Here is a 24,432-nt window from a genome sequence, read left to right as displayed (position 1 = left end):
ATCCAATAACATACCTTGACACATGTAGTTTGAGGCAGATTGAATACTTTTGACTATGTAAATGTAGCCTGTTGAAACACTTACATTAAACACTCATGTGATTTGTTTGTTGTTTTCAAAGTAACATAATGTTTTATGTCTACCTCAACACTGTTGCTTATTGAAGGGTTTTTTCCCCCCACTTATTAAGATAAAGACAAATTAAGAGGTTTTTCTCACGTGTGACAGTGATTCATTAAACTGAGCTGAATGCGGGTGTTACATTGTGAATTTGACTCATTGTTCTAACATAATAGGCCACTCATTTCTTTGTTTGATTAAAATACCAGCCCTACAATATCTTATATGTTTCTCTTCCAAGGCGTAATGAGTCCATTAATAACAATAAGTGTGTCTGATTCTTAGAGTTTGCATTGTTTGGGCATTGCATTTCCCCCCAATCTGAACAATTACGAGATAAGGAGCTATAGTGCTGCTGACATGTCACATGAAATGCTACAGAAAAAAACACACCATGCTTTCAGATATACGCATGGCATGGGCATAGCCTACTGTAAGTACCTTCGACACAGTACAGGCACCGGATACCTGACATCTTACATTAGGTTAATTTCGGTTATGCACCTTGAATTGGTCCTCTCTTATAAATGGTCTGGGAAATTAGACATATTTGAGGAATTAAGAAGAAGAATGGTTCATGAAGAAAACCCACTTACCTCCGTGCAGGATCTCTATTACTACAATGATTCATGAGTGTTTTATTTATTTAAAATAAAAAGGGGAGGGGGGATGCTGACTTGTACAGACCCTAAAGGCGGGCTGAGCACTGAGGAATGCGACCCTCTCAGTAGATGGAAATGCTGAGCACGAGAGGAGCGCACCAGACAGAGAGCGCCTTATTGGAACTTGTAGACAACACTATTATTCTTATAATTCTTAATTATTTTTTCTTTAAATAGTTTGAGAAGAAATATTACTATAAGATAATTAAAGATAAGATAAGAATTACTATATTAATCCCAAACTGGGACATTTTTGTGTATCTGATCATTTTGGAGCAATTTTCTTTTTTCCTGCAAGAGCATGCTGTTCATATGAGTGATTTTTACTTGAGGCAACAAGGGAGAAAGCAACATGGAGACGTTCACATTGCACGAGATGCTCATTAACTCGACCGATCTTAGCAAGATTTTGTGTAATTTCGGGATCAACATTTCGGAGTGCGACAGCGAGCAGGAAACGTCACCCGAACCCAAAGGTATAGTGAATCTTATTTATTTTACATCACCTTAAAGTCACAAGAAACATCCTGTCCAATAAAAGAAAACTGAATTCAGCAGTGACCTATTCATATGTATTCCAAATGCAATCAATGAAATCCAGTGAGTGTGCCAAAACAGCGATAGCTTTGGGCATTTTCTTTGCGTCAGTGCGCATTACGCATGGCTCAGGGTCAGTCTGCTTTATCTTGTAGTGACACATATGTTGTCACAGAACACTAGTTCTGCCAATGCCAAGGGAAGAGAACTGCATGCAATTCCGGCCACTGGATAGAGGGTTAAATGGAGCTTGCACATTTCATTGGTCTATTAGAGAGGATTCTAATGTATTCTGCATATTTTATAGTGTGTATTTTTAAATATGTCTTTTCTGGGAATATGTATATGTTTGCTTTGAATGTTTATTCAAATGTATTTGTATTCTATTCTATTTTGAAGACATTTTGTAATTCTTGTAAAAGGACTATCAAAAATGCTGCTGTGACAAACTACTGTATTTGCCAACTTCGGGTAAATAAAGCTTATATCTATCCACCCATCCATCTATCAATCTGGAAAAATTCTAAGATAATCCAACATAATCAATTTCATTTAGGATAATTATGGTGATTCCCAGATATTCTGAGCCATTTAATTGACTAGATTGGATTATTGATGTGTTTTGAGTGTGATAAAAGTTCAAAAGAGACAGCATAGCACACTTTTTAAGAATAACAAGCCCAGAGTTTGTGTCCCTTTCCTTCCAGACATCAACCAGACAGTGCGGATCATCCTCTACAGCCTCATCTTCCTCCTCAGCGTGCTGGGTAACAGCCTCATCATCGGGGTCCTGGTGCGGAATAGGCGTATGAGGACTGTCACCAACCTCTTCCTGCTGTCCCTCTCCATCAGCGACCTGATGGTGTCCCTGTTCTGCATCCCCTTCACCCTCATCCCCAACCTCATGAGGGACTTCATCTTTGGCACCGGCATATGCAAGCTGGTCATGTACTTCATGGGTGAGTGGAATGAGTCATTGGTTCTCTTTGAATTGGGATATATCCTAATGTGTTCTGTTTGCAGATTTAAATCTTGCTTTTACTCAAAGAAAGCCAATGGAAACTCCAAATGGTCAAAGTTTGCATTAATCCTTTATTCCGACCCTTTTCTGCCATTTCGTATAATTTCTGCCATGCAAATGAATCATCGGTCTACATTGCGCAGTATTCTATGTTAAACAGAGAGGATAATTGACGTCATCTTAGGCCACATTCAGCACAAGGTTCATTTCCCTGCATGTTTTAATGCTTTTTGTGGTTTAATGAGCTAAAAATGAGCTAAAAACAGCTCTAGTCAACTCAAACACGTATTCAGAAAGCATTTACTTGAAGCCACAGTTGTAGGATTTCATTTTTACTGCTAGTATATTTAACATTTTAATTAGCAATCAAGGTTCTCCTGTTTCATTGTTGTTAGATTTTTCCTCCTGAATAATAGAGTCCAAAATCAGAGTCTTGAGCAACATTATGTATGTTGTAGAAGGATCAGCCACAACCCAAATCTATATTTTATGTATTAAAAACCAATTGGATATAATGATTTTCATCTCCAAACGTCTCAAATGACTTTTGGCCTAACTTATATTCTTGAGCTTCACTGTGCTTAATGATGAGTGTGCCGAGTGTGACAAGAAAGGCTGTTTTCACATTCGTCTGCCGGATGGGAGAAGCTTCACTGCATTCAATTTGAGTCTGAGCTTGTACGTACATGCAGCTCTCCAATATGTTCCAATATGCAGCCGGCACAAGTGTGGTGTTAGACACAGCGGCTGAACATGAGACAGCTCAGAGCAAGTGCACAACCAGACATGCTTTAGGGAGGGAGAGGCAAATCAAATTACTACAAGAGCTGAGGTTGAAATTAAAACATCGACTTAACCAAACCCTCATTAGTCACTCCGCATTTTAATCAGTACAAAGTATTGGTTTTCCTCCCATATCACAGGTAACCTGTTTTGTTTTTTGTCTTTGCAGAAATCAACATAATTGCGTAGAATATAAGCAAAGTTCACACATAACCAAACCAGAATTAATATCAGTTAGGACTAAAAGGGCTAAAACTAACTATTAATTATGATTTTCAATTGATGTGCCTGGATCAAATGCCAGATAATAATACAAAGTGTTTAAGTTGATGTAAGTGTCTTGGTTTGTCTATTGAGTGCAAATCTGATTAAAAAACAGTTCATCTCCATATTTAAAAGGCTAAAAACTGCTTTTTGTGTGGCTCAGGTATGAAAACTTAACAAACATTACATGAATTAACCACATTTTTTCCAATTTTCCAGTCATAAATGCTCCACTATGCGACAAATGACTGCATCTCTAGATTAAGATAAGTTCATAGTTAGACTGCGCGCAGAATTTGAAACTAATTGACTGATTACTTGTTAAATTCTATGCCAATTACCCAATTAGATAACTTCCAAATTAAAGATCCACAGCATTCAGCTATTCCCTCTCAGAGCACCCCCGCTGTGAGCTTTGTAAGAAGGTGTACAGACGACGCAACTTTACTAATATTTCATTTTCATCCAATTACAGGTCTGCTAGGAAATCAAATTTTCACTTTTCCCCTTACATCCTGCCGTAGTGAGATCAGAGCTCTGTCACCCAGGTTTATTACCTAATTTGTCCGTGTGTTTATCTGTTTATGTGTCGCTCCGATGGGATCGTACACAGCGATCATTTCAATGTATTTATAGTCCTTCTTGTTATTGTTACTCAGTGTGTTAACAGACAGGATGTGCTCTGTGGCTGCTCGGCAGTTAAATTTAATGTGACGAAAAATGAATGTGCCATAGCATCACAAGCACTTGAGTAAACACGGTGACGTGTTGTGAGGATGCTGATCATTCTGTATACGAAGCCTGTGGCAGGGATAGAAAGATGGAGGGAAATGAAACCTAATTAAAGGAATAGTTACAAAATTGGGAAATCCACTTGGCTTTCCCGCCAAAAGTTAATGTCTTTTCATAAAGTACGAAGCTACAGGTGCTGTTATTTGGATAATTCTGTAACACTTCCATGACATACAAAGGGAACATTCTGTCATGAACTTCGACAGGGTAATGTGTAACGACGATTGCCACGGTTAGCTCGCTAGCTAGCGACGTTGTCGTTTGTGCGTTTCCAATTCATTACAGACTTCCCTTTTACCCTCTGAACCAAACTGATGGCTTCTATCCTCCCAAGAAAAAGAGTGGTGTGTTTATTCATTAGTAATAATAGTTACATATTTAGCTTATCCTTATTATTGTACTCATAGCGTCAAGATGAGAAAGCAAAATCTAGCTATTTCTCCCTGATTCCAGTCTGTGTGCCACGCTAAGCTAACTGACCCCTGGCTCTATGTTTAATTACTCCTATGGTCGGATATGGCAACCTCATCATATATTAGATTTTAGCTCTTCATTTTCAAGAACGTTTTAAATGAAATGAGGGCCTAACACTTAAACCAAAAAGTAAATCATTTATTCTGTTGATGTTCTGTTCCGTGCAGGTGTCTCTGTAAGTGTTTCCACTTTCAACTTGGTGGCCATCTCCCTGGAGCGTTACAGTGCCATTTGCAACCCGCTGACTTCGAGGACGTGGCAAACCAAATCTCACGCCGCCAAGGTCATCACTGCCACTTGGGTGGCGTCCTTCATCCTGATGCTGCCGTACCCTATTTCTAGCAACCTCAAGCCTTTCACCCGCTACAACAACAGCACCGGGTACATGTGCCGCCTGGTTTGGCCCAACGACGTCATCCAGCAGTCCTGGTGAGCTTAATATAGTTGCATTAGGCGTCTTACCTTTAGGGTCCCAGAAGGGCTTTGTCACAGTCAGATGCACTTAGATTGCGTGGCAGCTAGAGTAGCTAATTTCAGATGGTGCCTTTATTGATTTGCTCAGTGTGTTGTTTCTGGTGAGAGATGACCACTTGGGGAAATCTCCTCACACGACGCAGATGAGCAAAATAAAAGCACACAATTTTAAGGTGTAATAAAGTGATATGCATACACTTACTCAAATGTGTCCCCTGCAGGTACGTGTCCCTGTTGTTGATGCTCTTTCTAATCCCTGGGATCATCATGATGACAGCCTATGGACTCATTTGCCTGGAGCTTTACCGTGGCATCACGTTTGAGCTGTCCAGCAGAAAATCTCTCAGAGGTATTGAAATATAACATCAAGGATAACGCTGTTTCATTCAGCTCCAAGCTCACTGATTTTATACTGATGATATAAATCCTTGAAGACATAAAAATTATGAATTTGTAAATCATTTACAAACGGAACATCATGCTATGTTCGTAAAGAAGTAATTGACATTATGTTGTCAGGGAAGAAAAACGTCTTTTTGCCACCTAGACAGACCCTAACTTTCCATGAGGGATGATTAAACTCGCACTTTTACACTCCAGCCTTCCCTTAACAATTTCTCTCCCCTGGCAGAAAGACAATCCAGCACTGGCAGCATCAAGCCCGGTGACAGTGATGGCTGTTACCTGCAGCAGTCCAAAAGGAAGAGCATCACTGGGAGTGGAGTCAGCGCCAGCATCAAGCCCAAGGCAAGCCGTGTTTGCAGCAACAGCTCTACAGCCAACCTGATGGCCAAGAAGCGTGTGATCCGCATGCTCCTGGTCATCGTCTTCCTCTTTTTCCTGTGCTGGACCCCCGTCTTCGTGGTCAACGCGTGGCAGGCTTTCGACCGGCGCTCGGCCTACCGCCTGACCGGGGCGCCCATCTCCTACATCCACCTGCTGTCCTACACCTCGGCCTGCGTCAACCCAATCATCTACTGCTTCATGAACAAGCGCTTCCGCCAAGGCATGCTGGCTACGTTCACCTGCTGCAGCTGCTTGAGGAGGAGTGGTGACTTGGCGAGGTCAGCTGGAAGCGGGACAGCTAAAGGGGAATTGGGCAGATTAAGAGCAGGGCCAAAAACCCCTGAGCAGAATGGTCATACCCCGCCCAGCGGAGCCAGCACACGTTTCACCTACACCGGCATCCGTGCGTCAGCCTGGAGTGAGCTCGATTGATATGTGTGCAAACACTTTAAAAAAAAAGGAGTCTTGTTTCAATGTCAAGCCTTCACAGTGATTATATGACTAGTTTATGATCGGCTACATCACCTAAAGCTAAAGCGTCCAAGGTGGTTGACTGACACCTGATCATATTAACCCTTAAAAGGGCCAAACAAAGCAGAACCAATCGTTTTTGTTTTCCACTCTCTACAAATTGCATTCTCAATTATGCTTCAGGCTAAACGTATTTTCTTCCAGATTGCGGTCGCAGTTTCGGCCAAAGTGGACCCTCAAGGGATGAGTATAAACTAGCCTGTATAGCTAGGAGGCACTTGGCTTAGCATTTAGCCAACAGCTAATTAGTTTTACCTACTAACGGAAGTTAACTTTTTTTTGGTATTCCTTACTCTAATAGAAGTATAAAAACATCAAGCAAGGAAAAAAATCACTAAGCTGCTCCTGTTTACGTACAAATGCTCTTCATGCTAAGCTATGCTAATCGCCTCCTGTTGCTAGCTCCATTTGATGGAAATAACGGCATACGGATGGCTGCCTGGAGAGCGGGAAAATACATTTAAGAAAAAATCATCGCAAAATTGTCAGCTCTGATGTGAGCATTTCATGACCAAGACATACAAAAATAACCGCTGTGGTTCTTTAAAATCAGACTCTGTGTAAACAGGCTTTTCATCTGTTGTGTACAGCATTGGCTGCCAGTCACAATGCAACTGTAATCAGCAGCTTCAAAACAGCCCTGCGGTGCACAAATAGTGCTGCTCTTGTCCTTGACCTAACGTGTCCTTGTGGGTATATGCATTTGTGTGTGTGTGTGTGTGTGTGTGTACAGGGGCTGTACTGTGCTATGGGAGCTGGAGAGGCCTTATCATTTAGTGGGACTTTGAACACCTGTATCCCCTCTATCGCCTTCAAAGAGCGAATTCCCGGCACCTGATTTCTACTGATTCCTACAGTTAAATATAGCAGTGTTCATGTAACACGTTTTTGTTTTCCTGTTTCCGTACATTATTGTTGTATAAATTCCTATTTACAGTGTAGGTTTGATGCATTTCTGAATATTTTTGAGTTGTTTTATTGCATGAAGATGTGCCTATTTTGTAGTCCTGTTAAATATGAACATAATTGAATGTAATCGTTTTACAGGTTTATAGATATCTGGTAGTGGTTTGGGGATTGTATCGTGTTCTTTTTGTTATGTACAGACACACAAGCCATCTCTGAAAAACGAGCGTCTGGTTGACCTTATAAAGACCTGCGTCCGCGAGGGCTCAGGGCGAAGTAACTTGGAGCTTTTAACGGCTTTAACGAAAGTGGATCTAAACGGACAAAGGGCATTAGACGAGTGGTGGAAAGAAACGGCTGTATCTGCTGGGACTTCTTCCCAAGGATAAGAGCTCCATTTGGGCTTGGTGGATGCCAAAAGCCCCGAGAGAGCTTAACTGTCACTGGAGGAAGGAAAGACTGGGTTATTCATTTCTACTGTAAAAGTGTATTAAAAATGCTTCTCTACGCTTCTGATGACAATTAAAAACAACACAAAGTGAGACTTTATATCACTTTTTTTATTTCTCATTTTTATGCCAATATTGCAAGTTTTTTTTCTCGTTTTTTTTTCTTCTTTTAATGACATACAGATTTGAGCATGATCTGGAGCTGCAATATGTACAAAAACAAAACTAACGTATGTTATTTAAAACCGTCCCCTTTGTTTTGACGTTATTGCTAAATGTTACAAACGGCACAGGTTTCTACCATCAGCAACCCTTTGAGCACTGAGTATACTACCACAATGACACCTCTGCTTACCATTTACTAGAATAATACACAGATACAGTGAGAGTGAAAGAGTGGAGAAGGAGAGGAAGGGGAGAATGACAACGGAAAGGTGATCCAACTGTAGCAAAGCTAAGCATAACAGGCTGCGTGTTAAAAACAAAAAAAGGGAGGGGAAACTCCGAATGTACATACATAAACATGAGCGGAAAAGAGTGAGAATGAAATGTGTGAGAGAAAGAGAAAGGGTTAGCGCTCTGTAGTGCAAACAGCCAATAGTCTTAAGGAGAAGTAAGGCTGAGTGCGACAGAGAAGGGCTCCACACTCCTTTTTTTTAAATTCATTTAAAGCTGCCTCTCACTCTGCCCTGTTTTGTTTAGCAGTGCATGAAAACTACATTATAAAAGACATTTGGCATATTAGAGGATACATACATTGTTCAGAGCTCCTTATAAAAAACAAACAAACACAAGAACAGCTGCTTTTGGAAGAACAAATATGACCACACACACACAGAGAAAGAAACCGGTTAAGATATTTTGTAAGAAGCATCGCTAAATGACATTTTTCCTCTTTCTCTTTTGAGTTATTTAAGAAGGCATGTAACATTTTTTGACCCCTTTTTGATAGCTCATCCCCTTTATGAGAAATGTATTCACTGTAAACCAGCTGAGATTGTCAAGGCGACACATTGTTTTTTAAAAGCATGCATCACCCCCTGTATTAGGTATTTGAGCTAACGTGACAGAGCTGCTCTGCTCAAGAGTCGACATGATGAGAAGCCAGAGGTGGTCAGCTGTAAGAGGCGACTCCGCATGTAAACAAAAACCCCAAAATATCCAAGCTCGAGGGGGGGGGGGGGGGTTAAGGAAGGAAGGAGGGGCGTGATGCTAATGCAGAAGCTAGGTTACAAACTCGCTGAATTTATTAGAAAAACACTCAGGTTAAAAATCTACAGTTAAGATTCTGTGTGTAAAGGGTTCAGGTTGACCTGCAGCTCAAATACTTGACGCTACACTGCCGCTGCAGCACCTCCACGATTTCCAGGATAAACAGGAAGTGGCCTCTTTTTTTATAAAAGAAACAAAATACACTCCCAGGACAGCCGAGGCAGCACGGGCGATAATGCACTTTTCTTTTTCTGTTTTGACGTAAGACAAGGGGAGACTTTGTACCAATAATTTAAAAAATATTACAATATAAAACATTTAACATGAATGACTGACAGGTGGGCGGCGAAACGGGGGCATAACTTAATCTTTTTTACATCGAAAGGGGGTAGGGGGTGGGGGTGCAAGCGAATCCATTTTTGTTCCTATTTCAAGGGTTTGTTTGTAAGAAATACTTCATCAAGCAGACATTCAAGTTACAGTTGTGTTGTTCTTTTCCCCCGGAAGTGTATACAGTTGTACTGTAATACTAAGATCACAAGTATTGCCTTCGAATGTTTATCTTATCAGACATTTGGATCCTGGTGGAAGACAGAAACACCCCATTCGGTTTTTTGTTTTTTTTTGGAGAGCAGTTGGAACACACTTTTGAAATGGAGCGAGTCTGACTCAATATTCCATTACAGCAACTACACATGACAGTCAGTCAGTCACACACATACACACACACACACACACACACACACACACACACACACACATATTTGCTGGCTGGTGAACTAGTGCTCAGGCGGACAAAAGACGATGAAATGACCTGTACAATATTGCTGTTCTGTTTGGAAATCTTCATTAACACACATTTAGAAGGCCTTTAAACTCCTACAGGAGACGCGGTCGCCATGAACACGGATGAGTGCAACTACTCTGAGTCTACGATGTACACACACACACACACACACACACACACACACACACACGCACACACACACATTCAGCAAAGATAATAAAACCACAGGAGATTTTTTGTTTTTGTTTTAAAAAGAAGGCTGAGAAAAGAGCTTACGGCGCTCGTGAGACATTGTACCAAAAGCGGAAAGGTGCCGGGCACCGCATGAGAATAAAAAACGGGCTTATTGTACACCGAAGAGACTCCTTCCGGAAGGCTGCTTTGCATGATAAAGGTGGAGCTCAAAACTGCTCCTGTGTTAAAAAGGAGCGAGGCATTATCTTGTGCTATGCACAGGATCCTCCGACATGAGCAGATTAAGAAAAAGGTGAAGTACGTTTCTTTTTTGTAATTGAAGTTATCGGTAAGGCCACATCAAATTGAATTTTTTTTGGGTTAAATGCCACCACTGGAAGACCCCTTGCTCGGTGTAGTTTTTTCACTACATCACGATAAGCTAACAGTGAGCGCAAGATACAGGACATTAGATATGTGAGCGGTTTGACTGTGTACACAGTAAGAATATACAGTACTAAGGCTATCATTTTCAGTCAATGACTATGCTTGTTTGAGAAATGACAAACTGACTCCGTTTTTCGTAACCACGGAAGTCTAGTTGTTCTGCAAATGTTGCCAGGACTCCACGTGAGATGTACTGATGTGTATACTTTCCGAAGGAGGACATAGCGCACATAGAGTATTGCAGGCAAGGCAGAGGCGTTGCTTAAAGCTTTTCTTTTTAAAGACTTCATAAAAACCAATGATAAAACATAGGCCCTCTGAGGTTATTCCCCAATTTAAAAAAAAACAACAAACAAATACAACCTTATGTAAAACAAACAACCCAGACTTCAGATTTTTTCCCCAACAGAAGAAGCGAGAGTATCAAAAAACAAAGAAAGAAATCCAAAAGGTTGAAAAAGCAGGCGTTTGTAGTAAGGTCACAATAACATACAGGTTGGGATTTTGGACCTCAGAAAAGGGGGAAAACAAAGCCCAAGCTCAGAGGAAGAATAGAAACTATTTGGTAACAAAAGTGTACTATATGTTTAATACAAAAAAGGTATGGAGAAAAATGTACCTTTACTAAAGCTTATACAAGATCCTTGGTCCATAAAAACTATGTTATCGTCACGTTTTATGTGTGTCCCTCTGCATCCTCCCTCCAACAACAATACATCCAGCCCCCTTTAGGAAATCAACGAGAAAATAACAAAACAAAACAAAAAGGAATAATTATAAAACAAGTGGCGAGAGGGTTTTTTTTGGGAGGGCGCAAAAATATACTTTCCTTCCGAGAGATTTTTTTTTTGTACACGGTGGATGTATTGTTGTTGTGGCCGTAGAAAGGTGCTGGTGCTTGAAGGAACTTCACTCGTTCCGAAACACCAGAAGTGGATAGGCAGGTCCCTAAAGTAACCGCAGGAGAGGGGGGCGTGTCACGGAGCGCTTATTCCCATTGGCTGACAGCACCGTGACGTCGCTCCGCCTTCAGATTCCCCCTGCGTCTTTTCTCCCACCAATTTTTCAGCTTCTTTGTATCCAAAATGTATACGCAGCACTTTAGAGTCTTTGTTTATTATTTCCCGTAGTCTTTATATACCTTGTGGTACATTCGCTCTCAAGGCATATTGTATAGAGTGGCCCCCTGTGTGCGTTAGGAGACCACGGCTGCCGCGGTGGAGGATGAGGACGTGACTCCTGCGTTGGAGGTGCTGTTGGGGCCGTAGACCCCGGGCTCCTGGCTGCTGTTGCTGAGCAGGGTGGAGTTCCCGGCCCGCAGGATGGCCCCGGCGGCGCTGCAGTGCGGCCGCGGCCCCGGCTCCGGTGTGTAAGTGAAGGTCAGCGTGGTGGAATAGATGATGCCGTCGTTCCTGACCAGCGTGACGGGCACCTGCACGGGCTGCCGCACCCAGCGCCAGCCCTCGCGGAAGGCGGAGATGTCGGGCACCACGCACAGCATGCTCTCCGCACACCTGCAGGGGGGGGGGGGGGTGGGGTGTGAGGAACAACACAAAGGGTCATGTCAGAGGTATAGTCACACAAAAGAAAGACCAGGGCATTTCACAAGGCTGTAACATTGCAAAACCTTGGCTTTTAAAAGGTTTCTGGCTCAGTCAGAGCAATACTACGTCCAATGTTTCAAAACTGAGGATTATACAACTTGATTTAGTCCATTAGGCATCCACAGGATCTGCAGCATTATGCCTGACAGAGACTTGGTTAAATTACATTCGTGACTTATTCATATCTCCTTTATATTGTAATGGGCATGTTGTATGCTGATGATTAAAAGTGATATTCTAGATATATAATTAATCTAATTTTGGCCCAAAAAAAAGTATGATAATAAAAACAGTGTAGCGTAAAGTGTGACCTTGAAGACAAATTACCTGTACATGGTCTCCGCTTCGACATCTCCAAACCAGACCCGCAGATTTGGAGTGAAGTTCTGTCCCGTCAGCTCGAGCATGGCGACGTCTCCTCCACCGTTTAGCTGAGGGCAAAGAACACACATCGTTCACATAAAAAGGACTGAACCCACCCTGTGGCCAGATTTATGTTGAAGGACTGCAGGAGTACCACAAGGCTTGGTGTTGGGGCCCTTGTATTTAAAAGAATGTCTCTTCTGTGTCTACCTGTAAGCTCTCTACCACAGGCACGGGGGTGACAGGCGAGTGCACGGGGCCCATGCCCTCGTAGAAAGTGTATTCAGCCTTGTCTGTGCTGATGATTGTCCAGGAGGCGCCGTCATTGATCATCTCCTTGTTTGGTTCCTTTGGGCATGGAGTGGCCTTGGAGAAGAGGAGACAGAAACCTTAATGCACATCAGGGGGACGAGATAACAGCCAACAATTGCATCAAATCACGACTACTTTGCGATCAAATGTCTTTGGATTTAAGAGCACCTTAAAGAGAAGAAGAGTAGAGTGCACACTTCTCTTCAAAGACGAAAAGGCCCCTTGTCCGAACACATCTCCGTACAGAGCTCAAATTGCTTTCAGTCTACTCTAAATGGGACAGAAATTGCTCCCGATTTCAAAATGCTAAACCAATCATCCTAAATCATCCTTGAACAAGATTAGCTGGATCTGAGGGTGAAGTGACCTGAAATGAAGAGAGGTAATAAAAGGGTGTTCGGGTGAGATGCTCACTTGAAACTGGATGATCCTTTCTTGGGAAAGGCACAGGTACATGCGTTCCGTGTCCTTCAGGTAGAACGCACACTTGTGGAGCTGGGAGACGGGGTCGTCAGCGTCCAGCAGCGCCGTCTGCTTGTCCACTTTACGGATGATCTGGTGGGGGTGGGGGTTAGGGGAGAGAAAGAGATGGATTAGACGACTAGAAGATTAGAAGCACAGGCAAGCCTAAAAGACAGAAACACAATTTGCATAATTTGAAAGGGAATAAAGTAAAGACAAATGACAGGAGTCGAGGGGAAGCGGAAAAACAATGATGGATGGACAGAAGGGAGGCAAGAAGAAAGCTCAGGCGGTGCTTTTAAAGAAAAATATAATTGTACAAGTCAACAGGAGAATAACTCGATCAGGAAAACAAACAAGGATTCGCCGTTTCGCCAATAATTCCATTACATTCTTAAATATCTACCTCCAAACCAAATAATTAGCATGTATGTTGAATAAATATTTAGTCTAATAAAGGCTTCTTTTGCCCACACTGTAAACCAGGCCTGCTATATTCTACTAGTTGGTATAATCTGACATGAATGTACATACCTTTAATGCTTTATATAGCCTACCTATCAGATGTTTTTTGATTCAATAATGAAACACAGATAATAATTGACCAATTTAAATCTTTCCATAGTGTTTTATCCTACTTACCAAGAAAGAAATAAGGATAAGACAAGGATTTGTAATCTCAAATGCTGTGTTTTATTTACCAGTCTGGGCAGGGCCATGCCGGTGACAGAGCACACCAGCTTGACTGTCTGGCCGTAGTGGATGTAACCGTCTCTCACAGTGAACTCTTCTCCTTCTGACTCCTCATCATCCACTGGAAATTCAGGAGAGGAGAGAAGAAGAAGAAGAAGTCAGTGCTGCAGCAAAACAAGACATTTCCAAACCGATATTCAATCAATCCCTCTCCATGATGTGATGAGTCAGGGGTGTAATTACTACGAATCAGCGTGGGCTTTTTACACGAAGACAAAGTGACAAGCTGTCAGCCCTCACTCCTCACACTGAACTGTTCGATATTAAACTTTTCTAAATGTTCGTGTGACTGACTGAGACGTACACAGGTGGATGTAAAAGGCGCCCCATTGCTGGGAGCTGGCGTGGAAGTTGCCGCCCTCCACGTGTAGGTAGCGCGTGCTGACTGTTTGGGACCGAAGCCGGTTGAAGAGCGCCACCTTGGTCCCTGATGCGATGCACACTGTGGACGAACATGTGGAAGAAAACACACAGACAGGAAGGTTACGTAACATGACATCTTGCAGCGATAACAGTGTGGGAATCTGAGCAGAGGTGATGTGTGCACTACAGACGTGTGACATGTGACAGAACTGGGTTACGAGACAGGAAGGTGATGCTACACCGCCCTCTAGTGGTTACAACTCATACGAACACTGACAAGCAACTTCAACATCACACAGGAAAAGACAAACATTTTAGTGAATAAACGAGGTGATGGACATTTGCATTCTTTTACCTTCATGTTAAGCTAAAACAAAAGGTTTTTCCAATTACATATTTTATTGTCAGTGTCATTTATACACTGCTATAGGTTCATTGAGAAGTTCAATGTTCTATTACAATGGGTTAAATCAGCGGTGTCAAATTTTTTTTCTCCTAGGGCCACATACAGAAATATATACCAAGGGCTGGGCCGCTTACTAGAGGTGAGGTATATTGCACCATAAGTGAAGTTATAATTGATCGAAATGACTCAAATGTAGGTCAATTGTTGTTGATACTTAAGAAAAAACAGCCTACATCACAGCCTACATCACAGCCTACATCACAGCCTACATCACAGCCTACATCGCAGCTCTCCGTGGGGTTTAATATTTTGTTGGCGGCTCAGTCCTTAAAAAAGAAACTTCTGATTGCTTATATAAAGGGGGAACTACAGAAATTGTTTTGTAACTTGAATTGACTGAATTAATTTGTAAATTGTGCTTATTAACATATATTTGTACATAAATATTAGAATATAAGACAAGCACAAGTTTCATGTGTGGGCCAGATTTCATTATATGCTTTGAATTAGCTGAGGGCCGATTCAAAATGGACCGGGGGCCAACCCGTAGCTTGGAAACTCTTGGGACAAATGAGTAAAATCAATATATAAAATGTCAAAAAAAAATACAGCGCAACACATATATAGTCAATTCCAGAAAGGCAAAGAAAGTAGAGAAACAATAATCATATTCATAAGTGAAAGTTTTGACTGAATTTGTGCAGTTGTTAAAATAAATCCCTTTTTGTAAAAATAAATGCGCTTTTATATCTTTTACGTGCGTCCTTTTGTGTGTTGGTGTCGGTATGCGCGTAAAAAAAATGTGGCAATTAGAGCAAAAATGTCAGATCACCTGAAACGTTCTTGTCGAATAAAGAGCCGACGGATGTTCTAACTGCGCTTTAAGCTAAACCTAAACAAAACCATTATAGATCTAAAGTTCAAACCTGACCTTCCAGTTTGACAAGTCAGTAAAGCGCTTACACCCACAGTGTCCCCGGCACAAACAACAGACAAAAGTGTGTGTCAGTGTGCGTGTGTCACAAACGAGCACAAACTCACAGTCAGCGTTCTTTAGGGACTGCTTCTTTTTGGAGGGCTTGGAGATGACTTTGATCCTCTTGCTGAGGAAGACGCCGATGTCAGTGCTGTTGCCGTAGAACATCTTGACGGACAACATGAAGTGCTTTCTCTTGTCGGAGTCGGATATGTACAAGGTTTTGGCTGTGCAATAGTTCTGGGTGGACAAGGAGGGGGAAGAGAAATCAGAATGCGTTAGATTTTTTGTTCTTTGAAAGGTATAGAGAAAAGTGACACGAGCACACAGCTCACATTCCATTTATTATTTACCGATGATTTACCATGACACCGGTTACATAAGTCCACAACAGAAACATTGAGAAGGGAATTTGAACCTTGAAAGCAGTGAAGGCGACCAAGTATTATTACTGTAAGGTCCCTGGAGAGAAAGTGTTGCATGTCAGCTTCAAGTGCAGGTGTGACATCCTGTAACGTACCTTTCCCTCTAAGTTCAGCTGTTGCATTTCTTGGTCGCTGTTGCCGATGCCGATGAAGGCGCAGGGCTGCGACTCCTGCTCGGAGCAGCCGTCCCGCTCCATCTGCTCCTTCTTTTTCTTCCAGCCGCTGCCCATCAGGTAAACGCAGGGAGGAGGGCAGAAGAACCTGGACACAAGCACGAATATTTAAGATCATTTTGCGCTCAACCACATGAACGATGCACTGTTTAATCAATAACGTCTTAATTTATACTGTAGAAATTGTAATATATACACTCATTTTGACATGTTTAAGATCCCCTTGAATTGTAAACATGCATGGGAGGTGTGGTGTTACAATATTTGTCTTAAGGAAAGACCACTTTTCACCAAACTGGACAAAATGCATCTCCCCATTTGCACCAGAAGAGGGCAGACCTGTGCTGAGCATCAACAAGACAGTCAGAGACTTTTATCGACACCCTGTTAAATACAATTGAACTAAGCACTGTTTCCTAAAGCGGTCAAGCCTCATTTAGCAGATGTGAACATGAGCAATCCAGCACGTAACTAATCTTGTGAAATAAAAAGACATTTCAAGAAGAAAAAAAAGGTAACTTTTCTTCCCCCTCCGAGTCAGGACTCTTCATGCCCCTGAATCGTTACAACTCAATTCAGAAGAATGACAACTTAAGCCCTATCGAATGTCTCATCACAGAACCAGCATAACTTCAACTGAATGTATGTGCGTCAGCGTGGAAATGGAAAGCGACCTGTTTCGCAACACTGCTGTCTGTCTCTGTGGGTGTTTGTCTACTTTCATCTCCTATAAAAAGCGCAGACAGAAACAGGGAGACGGCACATTTGCATTGTTCTTGCACCCACTTTCATAAGCTCCCCGATACTATACACACAAAAGCACTCAGAGGTGTGCAGAACATCATGGTGTTTCTGCGTGCCAAAGGATGTTGAGACACTGACAAATTTAACCCCTGCATCGTCACTTCTTCGAGCAACACATTATCCGGCAATATCGATAACAAACGTGAACAAATGTTGCTTTCACCAGACAAGACAGCTAGGATTTATCTGAGGAATCCATCCGAGTCTGGATCTGTTTCTCCCGATGTTGCTCCAACTCTCTCAGGTGTCTTAGATTTGGCCCGCAAACAGCTGATTTGCCCAGGAGATACGCCTGATGAGATTGCAAGCAGTGCTGCGTCACGGCCAAGAAAACAGGCGGAGGACAGAGGGCTGAACCGAGTTGCATAATGAGCGAGAAAGAGAGTGTGAAAAAAAAAGCTATAAGAAGTTTGAGAGTGAGAGGTAAAAAGGTGAGAGCAGAGTTACAGGAAGACGATGAGGAAGAGAAGAGGAGTTCAAGAGAGAGAGAAAAACTGAAGCATGGAAATTACAACCTTGCCCCCCCCCCCCCCCGGAGCCTCTTATCTCCCCTATTCCCTTTGCCCCTTGCGTCCTTTCCTTCCACCTTCACCTGAACATGGCCTCACATCGGAGGTCGCCCCTCGTTTCCTCCTCTGACCTCTCTCAGGTCATACGGGTTGAGGTACCCACGATTTTTCATTCACTCCATTAGCCCGATTCCCCTCGAGTGACATGCGCTACCTCTCCATAAATCCCCGGCAACAAAAGGGGGCCAAGTTTGCGTTTCGTCGTGACACTGACAACTCCCCTTTAGCCGTTTACCAATCGGTGCACTCAACGATAGGTCAGTGTGTGTAAAGGTTTTATACACATCAAAATAAGAGGTTGACACATCCACACACGTGGCTTTTTACTCCTTATTTAGAGAGCACAACCAACGAGGAATCACAATTAGCGGGGGGTTTTTTTTACTTTAAAAGGAATGGTTTGACATTTTGTCGAAGGCTGTAGCTTAGCCTATCTTGGCATCAAGACTGGAAACAGAGGGAAACAGCCACCCGGCTCACAGGAAAAAAAAAAAAACTACACTTCAGTTCTTTAAAAGATTCATTAAACAAGACCTAACGTGTCAATAAGCGAGCTTTGAAGCTGCTGGTAGGTGTTTTTTTTGTTGCCAAGAAACTGGCTGCTAGCAATCGCTTAAGATTTATCGGACAGATGTGAAAGTGGTATCGATGTTCTTATCTAACTTTCAGCACAACAAAAAAGCATATTTCCAAATGAATGATTACCCAGACTGAAAAATAAATCAGTAGTATTAATGTGAAGTTAATAGCACACCAGAAAGAGTGAGTCAGAGAGATTGCAAATAATGATGAAATCAGGTGAATTCTCCAATGAAGCTGTTAAATTTTCAAAATCCCCCTTGGCTTTATTTAATTTTTTCGTATCCAACAACTTCGAATGATCACCAGAGAGAAATCGTAAGAGGAGAAAAAAAAGCGGCTGTTGTTTTTCACTCACCTTTTCTCATTGCCGTAGGATTTCTGTGCAACTTTTGCGTGCAGGATCATGACAGTTTGGTCACCTCGCTCCTTCAGGTAATTCCTCATCGCTTCTCTACAAGATGAAAGGGGAAGACAGGGGGGGGGGGGGGGAGGGAGGAATGTTCATTAAAAGCCTTTTTTTTTGATCCAGCAGATGAGATGAAGCGATATTAGACATGTTGAAACTTAAATCTGAAGCAGAGGGATGCCTCAGGGGTCGATGTTTGGGTCGCTGTATTTTGTCAAGCGGATTTTGTACGCTTAAGTGTAGACATAAAAAAAAAGAGTGTGAAGTCTGGAATGAGAACATACAGAAACACACATGCATTACACTCGCTGTGACCTCTGGAAAGCCTTCAGAGACTGCACGGCCTGCTAGCCAACAAAGCTATGTTCTCCCCCAGCTGGGTCCGTTTGAGTTGAAGAGAGGGGGAGGCTGAAACGTTAATGACCGCCTCGGAGGGACAGTGAGGAGCATGTGGGAGAAAAGAGAGGGGGGAGCAGAGGCTTGTGGGAAGGGAGGTAAAGAGAGAGAAGGAGAAAGAAAACACCAGAGCTGAAAAGAAAACACAAAAAACAACAGCGCTGAGCTCACCAGCAAAGACTCCTCATCTTGTGTCAAAATGTTGCAAGGGCCTCGCTCCAATTGCTTCTATCAACTCTGAACCCCCCCCCCCCCCCCCAACACTTACTTTACACAAACAAGCCTTGACATTTTTTTTTTACATTTGGGAGTCCGATCGAGCTTAAGCTGGCCTCGAAAGCACAGGGTCAAAGATCGGGCTAAGATGTGCAATTAAGAGGCATCACATTTTTCCTCCATTTTAGGACGAACTCTGGATGAGTTAGTTAGGAACTGCATCACACATGAATCAGGATCTGGATTATAACTATGGGCCTTCATATTGCAGATTACTCACTAGGTTTTTGGTTTGTGGGTTTTACTATGGTTTGTTCTAAATGATTTGGATTTTGTATCACCTTGTAACTACAAAATAAAAAAGAGGCATTACACAAACGGACATCAAGACGCACCGACCCACTCGCGCACATGCACAGATGTCAGTGACACCTGACACGCCGGGTTGCTCGCAGGGCTTCCCAATCACACACACACACACAGCTTTCAATTCTGCCACGCAATACTCGTCCGCACGCTTGGGTTAGACGGGGCCTTTGTTATGAAAAGCAAGGGGCCCCTCGGTGTGTGTGAGGAGGAGGAGGAGGAGGAGGAAGAAGGCTGAGAGGGATTTTTGGTTTATCCGTTTCATAATGGACGGGGAAACGTTTTATTTCTCGCCTTGCACGTCACGATACAATGGTTTTTCGAGGCGATTTGAGTTTTCCGGAAATACGAACCTGCGCTCTGATTATTCTGCGTTATCTACCGATCGCCCGCCACTGAGAATGACGGAGGTACAATCTTAGAATTCCGTTCAAATGATTTGATGCAGTCTGATACCACTTACGCACCACATGGGGAACATTACTTTATTGTCCTAAACCGAGCCAGAATATTAAAGTGAACCCAACTGGAGCCTTTTAAAAAAGTTGGGTTAAAACGACTTATTTACAGACTGAGCTTCACCTTCTCTGAGGTTAACATTCAATGACATAGCCTTCCTCGGGGGCTGAAATGAATGATGCATTCACTTGTCTTGTACTCCGATACAGGAGGACTCTTATGAGTGATTAAATGGAGAAAAAACTGTCCAACTCTGCTGATGTCAGGCCTGCAGGGCACATGTCACCGGACACCCCTGTTGATGCCTGCGAGACTTGCAGGAAGGGTGACATCACAGATAAAACAACACACGTTGTGGTTGAAAGGTACCTTGACGCGGTTATTTAAAGAAGAAATACATATCCAGATTCCCAATTTCAAGGACTTTCTGATTAAACTGAATATCGTAGTTTTGAGAGAGGATATCCAATATGGGAAGTTGTTCTAATACCTTCAGTGGGTTCATAAACTTTAGGTCATATTGGGGAAACAACAGGGACACTACAGAGAATGTGTGCTGTACTTATGGGAAAAACCTTTCCTAATTATTCTGACAACACCTGAACGATTTCTCCAAAACATGTTTATTCTTTGGCCCAGAATACAGCCTCCTGACATGTTGCATGAAACATGACCGATCAAAAAAGCAGAAAAACAACAACACTCTGGCGCTGAATCCAGACAATAGGCGACAGATTAATCAATAATGAAATTCAAACTTGGCTTTTTATGCAAACAGTCCTATTGTGCCCATAACTAAAACTGCCCTGCTCCAGTTCTACCAAAAAGCTAAAAGTTGAATCAGCCACAAACCTCTGGCTCTTTAATCAATGTCATTTTATATTTGGGGGAGTAGATATTCAAATACATTGCCGCATAGTTATGGTACGACACCAGAAGTTACTGGTGGGGATGTTTCGTGCGACAGCTCTGACTTGTGGTTAACAGTGTTTCACTGCTCACCAAACCGGTCCAGACCGCTGCGGCTAAATTCCCCCCGTCAAGACAGAAATGCTTCAATAAAAGATTAGCTTTCATTCACAGAGGTTCTTCATATATTGTCAGCTGCTATGCCTCGCTATCCACTTCACAGCTACCCTAAATAACCTCTGAATAGATAGCAAAGATGCCCCGCATGTGGCAGCACTCAAATGAAATGGAATATCCTGGGATAGAATAAATAACATAAACCCATCTTTACAAACTCGTGTTGTGTGTAGCCAGGCATTGTTAAAACCCACAGCATTTAAGATTCAATTCTAGTGGGGGAGCCAAGGTTTACAAACATACCAAATATGGCAAAATGTGTATAAAATGATGCTCTAAAAAAACATTTCCATCTGATTTAAAGTTGCAGAAATCAAGGCTTTGAATAATTTGAGAGGAAAAAGGCAGAAATGACAATGTCATACAGATGGAGAAGAGGGGAAATGTGGGGTGGATTCAAGACTTCAAAAGTAGGGGAAAACAAGCTCTCAAATAGGAAATAATGACACACCCAATAATGAAAGTGCAGAAAGTGTAGGAAAATAACCAGTAGACGAAATGACACGGCAGTTAACAGCATTTCAAAGTATTTCAACTATGCAGACATCCATTACAAGTACTTCTAGTAACATTACGTACCACCTATGTTATACTCCATTAACAGCTATGCCTCAGTAGTAGCTAGCTAGTACACATTTATGAAGGAGAGGGGTACAAAAGAGAACTGGTTTCGAACAATTATTTTGGGAAACAAGATTTTGTGAGAAGAGGGGACGGTAAGAAAGCAAGATAGAGATTAGATTTCTTTGTAAGGGGAAGGAGAAGTGAGAAAGACAGTGACCAGCTCGACTTCCTACGCAAGAGTAGCGTGCAGACACACACACACACAATTCACAGTTAAAGTGTGTATAAAAAGGAACATCATCATGCATATAGGGTGGTAGATCAAGAAAAAAGGAGTGCAAAATAGGAAGTCAATGACCCATTTCATCAGATTTCTGGAAGTTAGGCTACTGGTTGTTTCAACTACTAACTGAAGCACATTTATATGCAATATGAAAAGTAGCACAAGCAAACATCTGCAGCCAATGCAACCCAAGCTGATTTTTCATGCAGACGGTTGCCGTTAACCTGCCTGTTACCCTCTACTGACAGGTTATTTAGGTCAAATGCAACATGCAGGTAAGACAAGCACAGAGGAGCTGAGCAAACACAACACAGGGGCGAAGAACCACGGAGCAGAAAGGTCTGCTAAATGTGTTAAAGAGCATGAAGCAAGTGTGAGTCAAAGAGAAGAAGAGGTGACAGGGAGGAAGGAAGAACAGTAGATCCAACAACAACAAAAAAGGAAATGCGGACAAAGTGAGAAAAATGCGGCAGACAGGTTTACCAGAAAACACACGTATTTAACAGCAGGGTATGTGTGTGTGTGTGTGTGTGTGTGTGTGTGTGTGTGTGTTCGTCCGTCACAGGGGGTCTTGTGACAGGACCACTCTGCTGTAGACGCTGTGGCAGATGTACGGGACAGATGCCCGTCTGCTCTGCTGCATCTGTAGCCTAGCTTAACCTAGCCCCTACACACATACACACAGACACACAGACACACACACACACACACACAGACACAGACACAGAAATAGCTTAATTAAGATGATCAGACTGTAATTAGCGCGCGCCCTGGTGAATCACAAAAGGCAGATTACACACACCCATAGTGTCAGGCTTGGGTTGAGAACATTAACACTCCTTTTTTAAATCGTCTCCCCATTTGTGAATCTGGGAGCGTAGTGACCTGCAGACGGGTGCTCTTTCAATGTCGGATGCGTGACCTCCAGAAGGCCCTTGTGAGCCTCTGAAATAGTGATAGGAAGTTTGCTGGGATGACAAGATCCTGCAAAAACTTGAGCTGGAAAAAAGGAAACAGTTTAACAGCCTGCAGCGTCAACAAGGGGGAAACTAATGTTTATTGTTTGTGTACGACGAGCGCTGAGTGGAAAAAGGAAATTATTAACAAAGAAAACATTTTAAAGTGTGCGACTGCAGACCCAACAATAGCCTGGGACAAATTAAGAGTCGTAGGGGTTTCATTTTAGTGAGTGAATTTTGTCCTTTTTGACATAAAGGCGCTTTTTTTCCTATTGAGCATTTCCATGTGAGGCGATGGATTCTGCAGAGCTGTTGTTTGGGAGAATAAGCCCTTGAAGGGGCGGCTCCCCCTCACAGAGGAGGCAGCTTACCCAGCCTGTATGCTCATGTGTTGTGTCTGTTTGTGTGTATCCGTCTGAATCCAAGACGCACGGGTGTGTGTATGTAAGCATGTGTGTTTGTGTGTATCCGTCTGAATCCAAGACGTACGGGTGTGTGTATGTAAGCATGTGTGTGTGTGTCATGTATTGTATTTCCATTCGAGTAGCCTTCCTGACAGGGTGGCCCTGCAGGACCCGGAGCTTTAGCTGCCCTAAAAAGCCCCTGCAGGACGGTGCTGTATTTTAGCTGTCTGCACGGCTGCCTGAGAGAAAATAAGTGGTGACACGAGGAGCCAGAGACTAACACAAAGAAAACAACACAAGTTGTGTTTTAAACCCTCAGGCTGCTGGGTAACGAGTGTTTTGTGTCTTGTCATTTTTCTGGCCATCCAAACCATCACACAAACGGAGGGGCCGCTGCAAGCCAGCGCACTGGCAGCACATGAATGAAGAGGGGGGGCATCAAAAGGTGCTGGGCCCCCTCTTTTTTCCAAAACCAAGCTCGGCTGTTCCAGGCAGTACGCAACCCTTCAATTTCCCGCTGAGTGCCACTCGCAAAAGACGAGCACACACATAAACACGCAGGCAAACCCCATGCCCGATCCCAGTCACAAAGAGAAACACCAGCAGGCAAACAAGTGCGCACACGCACACACACACACACACACTAGCCACAACATCCATCAGCGTTATGTGTTTGAGCAAATGCTGCTCCGAATGACTTGGAGCAAACATAAGAGAAGCACAATAATCAGAAACGTGCTGTGCTGCTGCACTGAAGGCAAAGTACAGAGTGCATGTTTCAAATGCAAGTCACGGAAAAGATGAATTATTGCCTCCCTGGCTTATTTACTGTGAGGTATTTAAACACAGGCATATCGAAGCCTGTCTCAGAGGAAACACTACAGAGATGTAACGGAGGGAAAAAAAAATAGGAGAATAAAAATAAAGTAACACGGCAGGGGTCAACAGATAAAAGCTGTCCTATTATGCTTTTTGGGGGCTTCCCTTTCCTGCAGTGTGTTATATAGGTTATTGTGCATGTAAATGGTCTGCAAAGGTTAAAATCCCAAAGATCCTTCCAGCATCGATTGAAGTCCTTTTTT

At 42.7% G+C, this 24,432-nt stretch overlaps 2 protein-coding genes across 2 annotated transcripts in view; one reads left to right on the top strand and one right to left on the bottom strand.

The window, feature by feature from the left end:
- Positions 1-860: 860 nt before the first annotated feature.
- On the top strand, positions 861-7,888 carry cckar (cholecystokinin A receptor). The gene is made up of 5 exons (XM_063900517.1): positions 861-1,258; positions 2,027-2,278; positions 4,821-5,082; positions 5,349-5,476; positions 5,759-7,888. The coding sequence occupies exons 1-5, from the start codon at positions 1,135-1,137 to the stop codon at positions 6,343-6,345; spliced, it is 1,353 nt and encodes a 450-aa protein (XP_063756587.1). The 5' UTR covers positions 861-1,134; the 3' UTR covers positions 6,346-7,888.
- A 4-nt stretch (positions 7,889-7,892) lies between these two features.
- Positions 7,893-24,432, bottom strand: part of rbpjb (recombination signal binding protein for immunoglobulin kappa J region b) — a 42,769-nt gene continuing 26,229 nt past the window's right edge. The window contains exons 3-11 of the mRNA XM_063900516.1: positions 18,567-18,662; positions 16,179-16,344; positions 15,724-15,898; positions 14,218-14,355; positions 13,862-13,974; positions 13,113-13,253; positions 12,597-12,752; positions 12,351-12,454; positions 7,893-11,933 (exon numbers count right to left, since the gene is read on the bottom strand). Of these exons, the coding sequence (XP_063756586.1) occupies positions 11,615-11,933; positions 12,351-12,454; positions 12,597-12,752; positions 13,113-13,253; positions 13,862-13,974; positions 14,218-14,355; positions 15,724-15,898; positions 16,179-16,344; positions 18,567-18,662 (1,408 nt within the window). The 3' untranslated portion in view covers positions 7,893-11,614. The remainder of the gene's footprint in view (positions 11,934-12,350; positions 12,455-12,596; positions 12,753-13,112; positions 13,254-13,861; positions 13,975-14,217; positions 14,356-15,723; positions 15,899-16,178; positions 16,345-18,566; positions 18,663-24,432) is intronic.

Source organism: Eleginops maclovinus, chromosome 14 (genome assembly GCF_036324505.1).
Source record: "Eleginops maclovinus isolate JMC-PN-2008 ecotype Puerto Natales chromosome 14, JC_Emac_rtc_rv5, whole genome shotgun sequence".
NCBI classification, from domain to species: Eukaryota; Metazoa; Chordata; class Actinopteri; order Perciformes; family Eleginopidae; genus Eleginops; species Eleginops maclovinus.
This window is presented reverse-complemented; position numbering and strand designations above follow the sequence as displayed.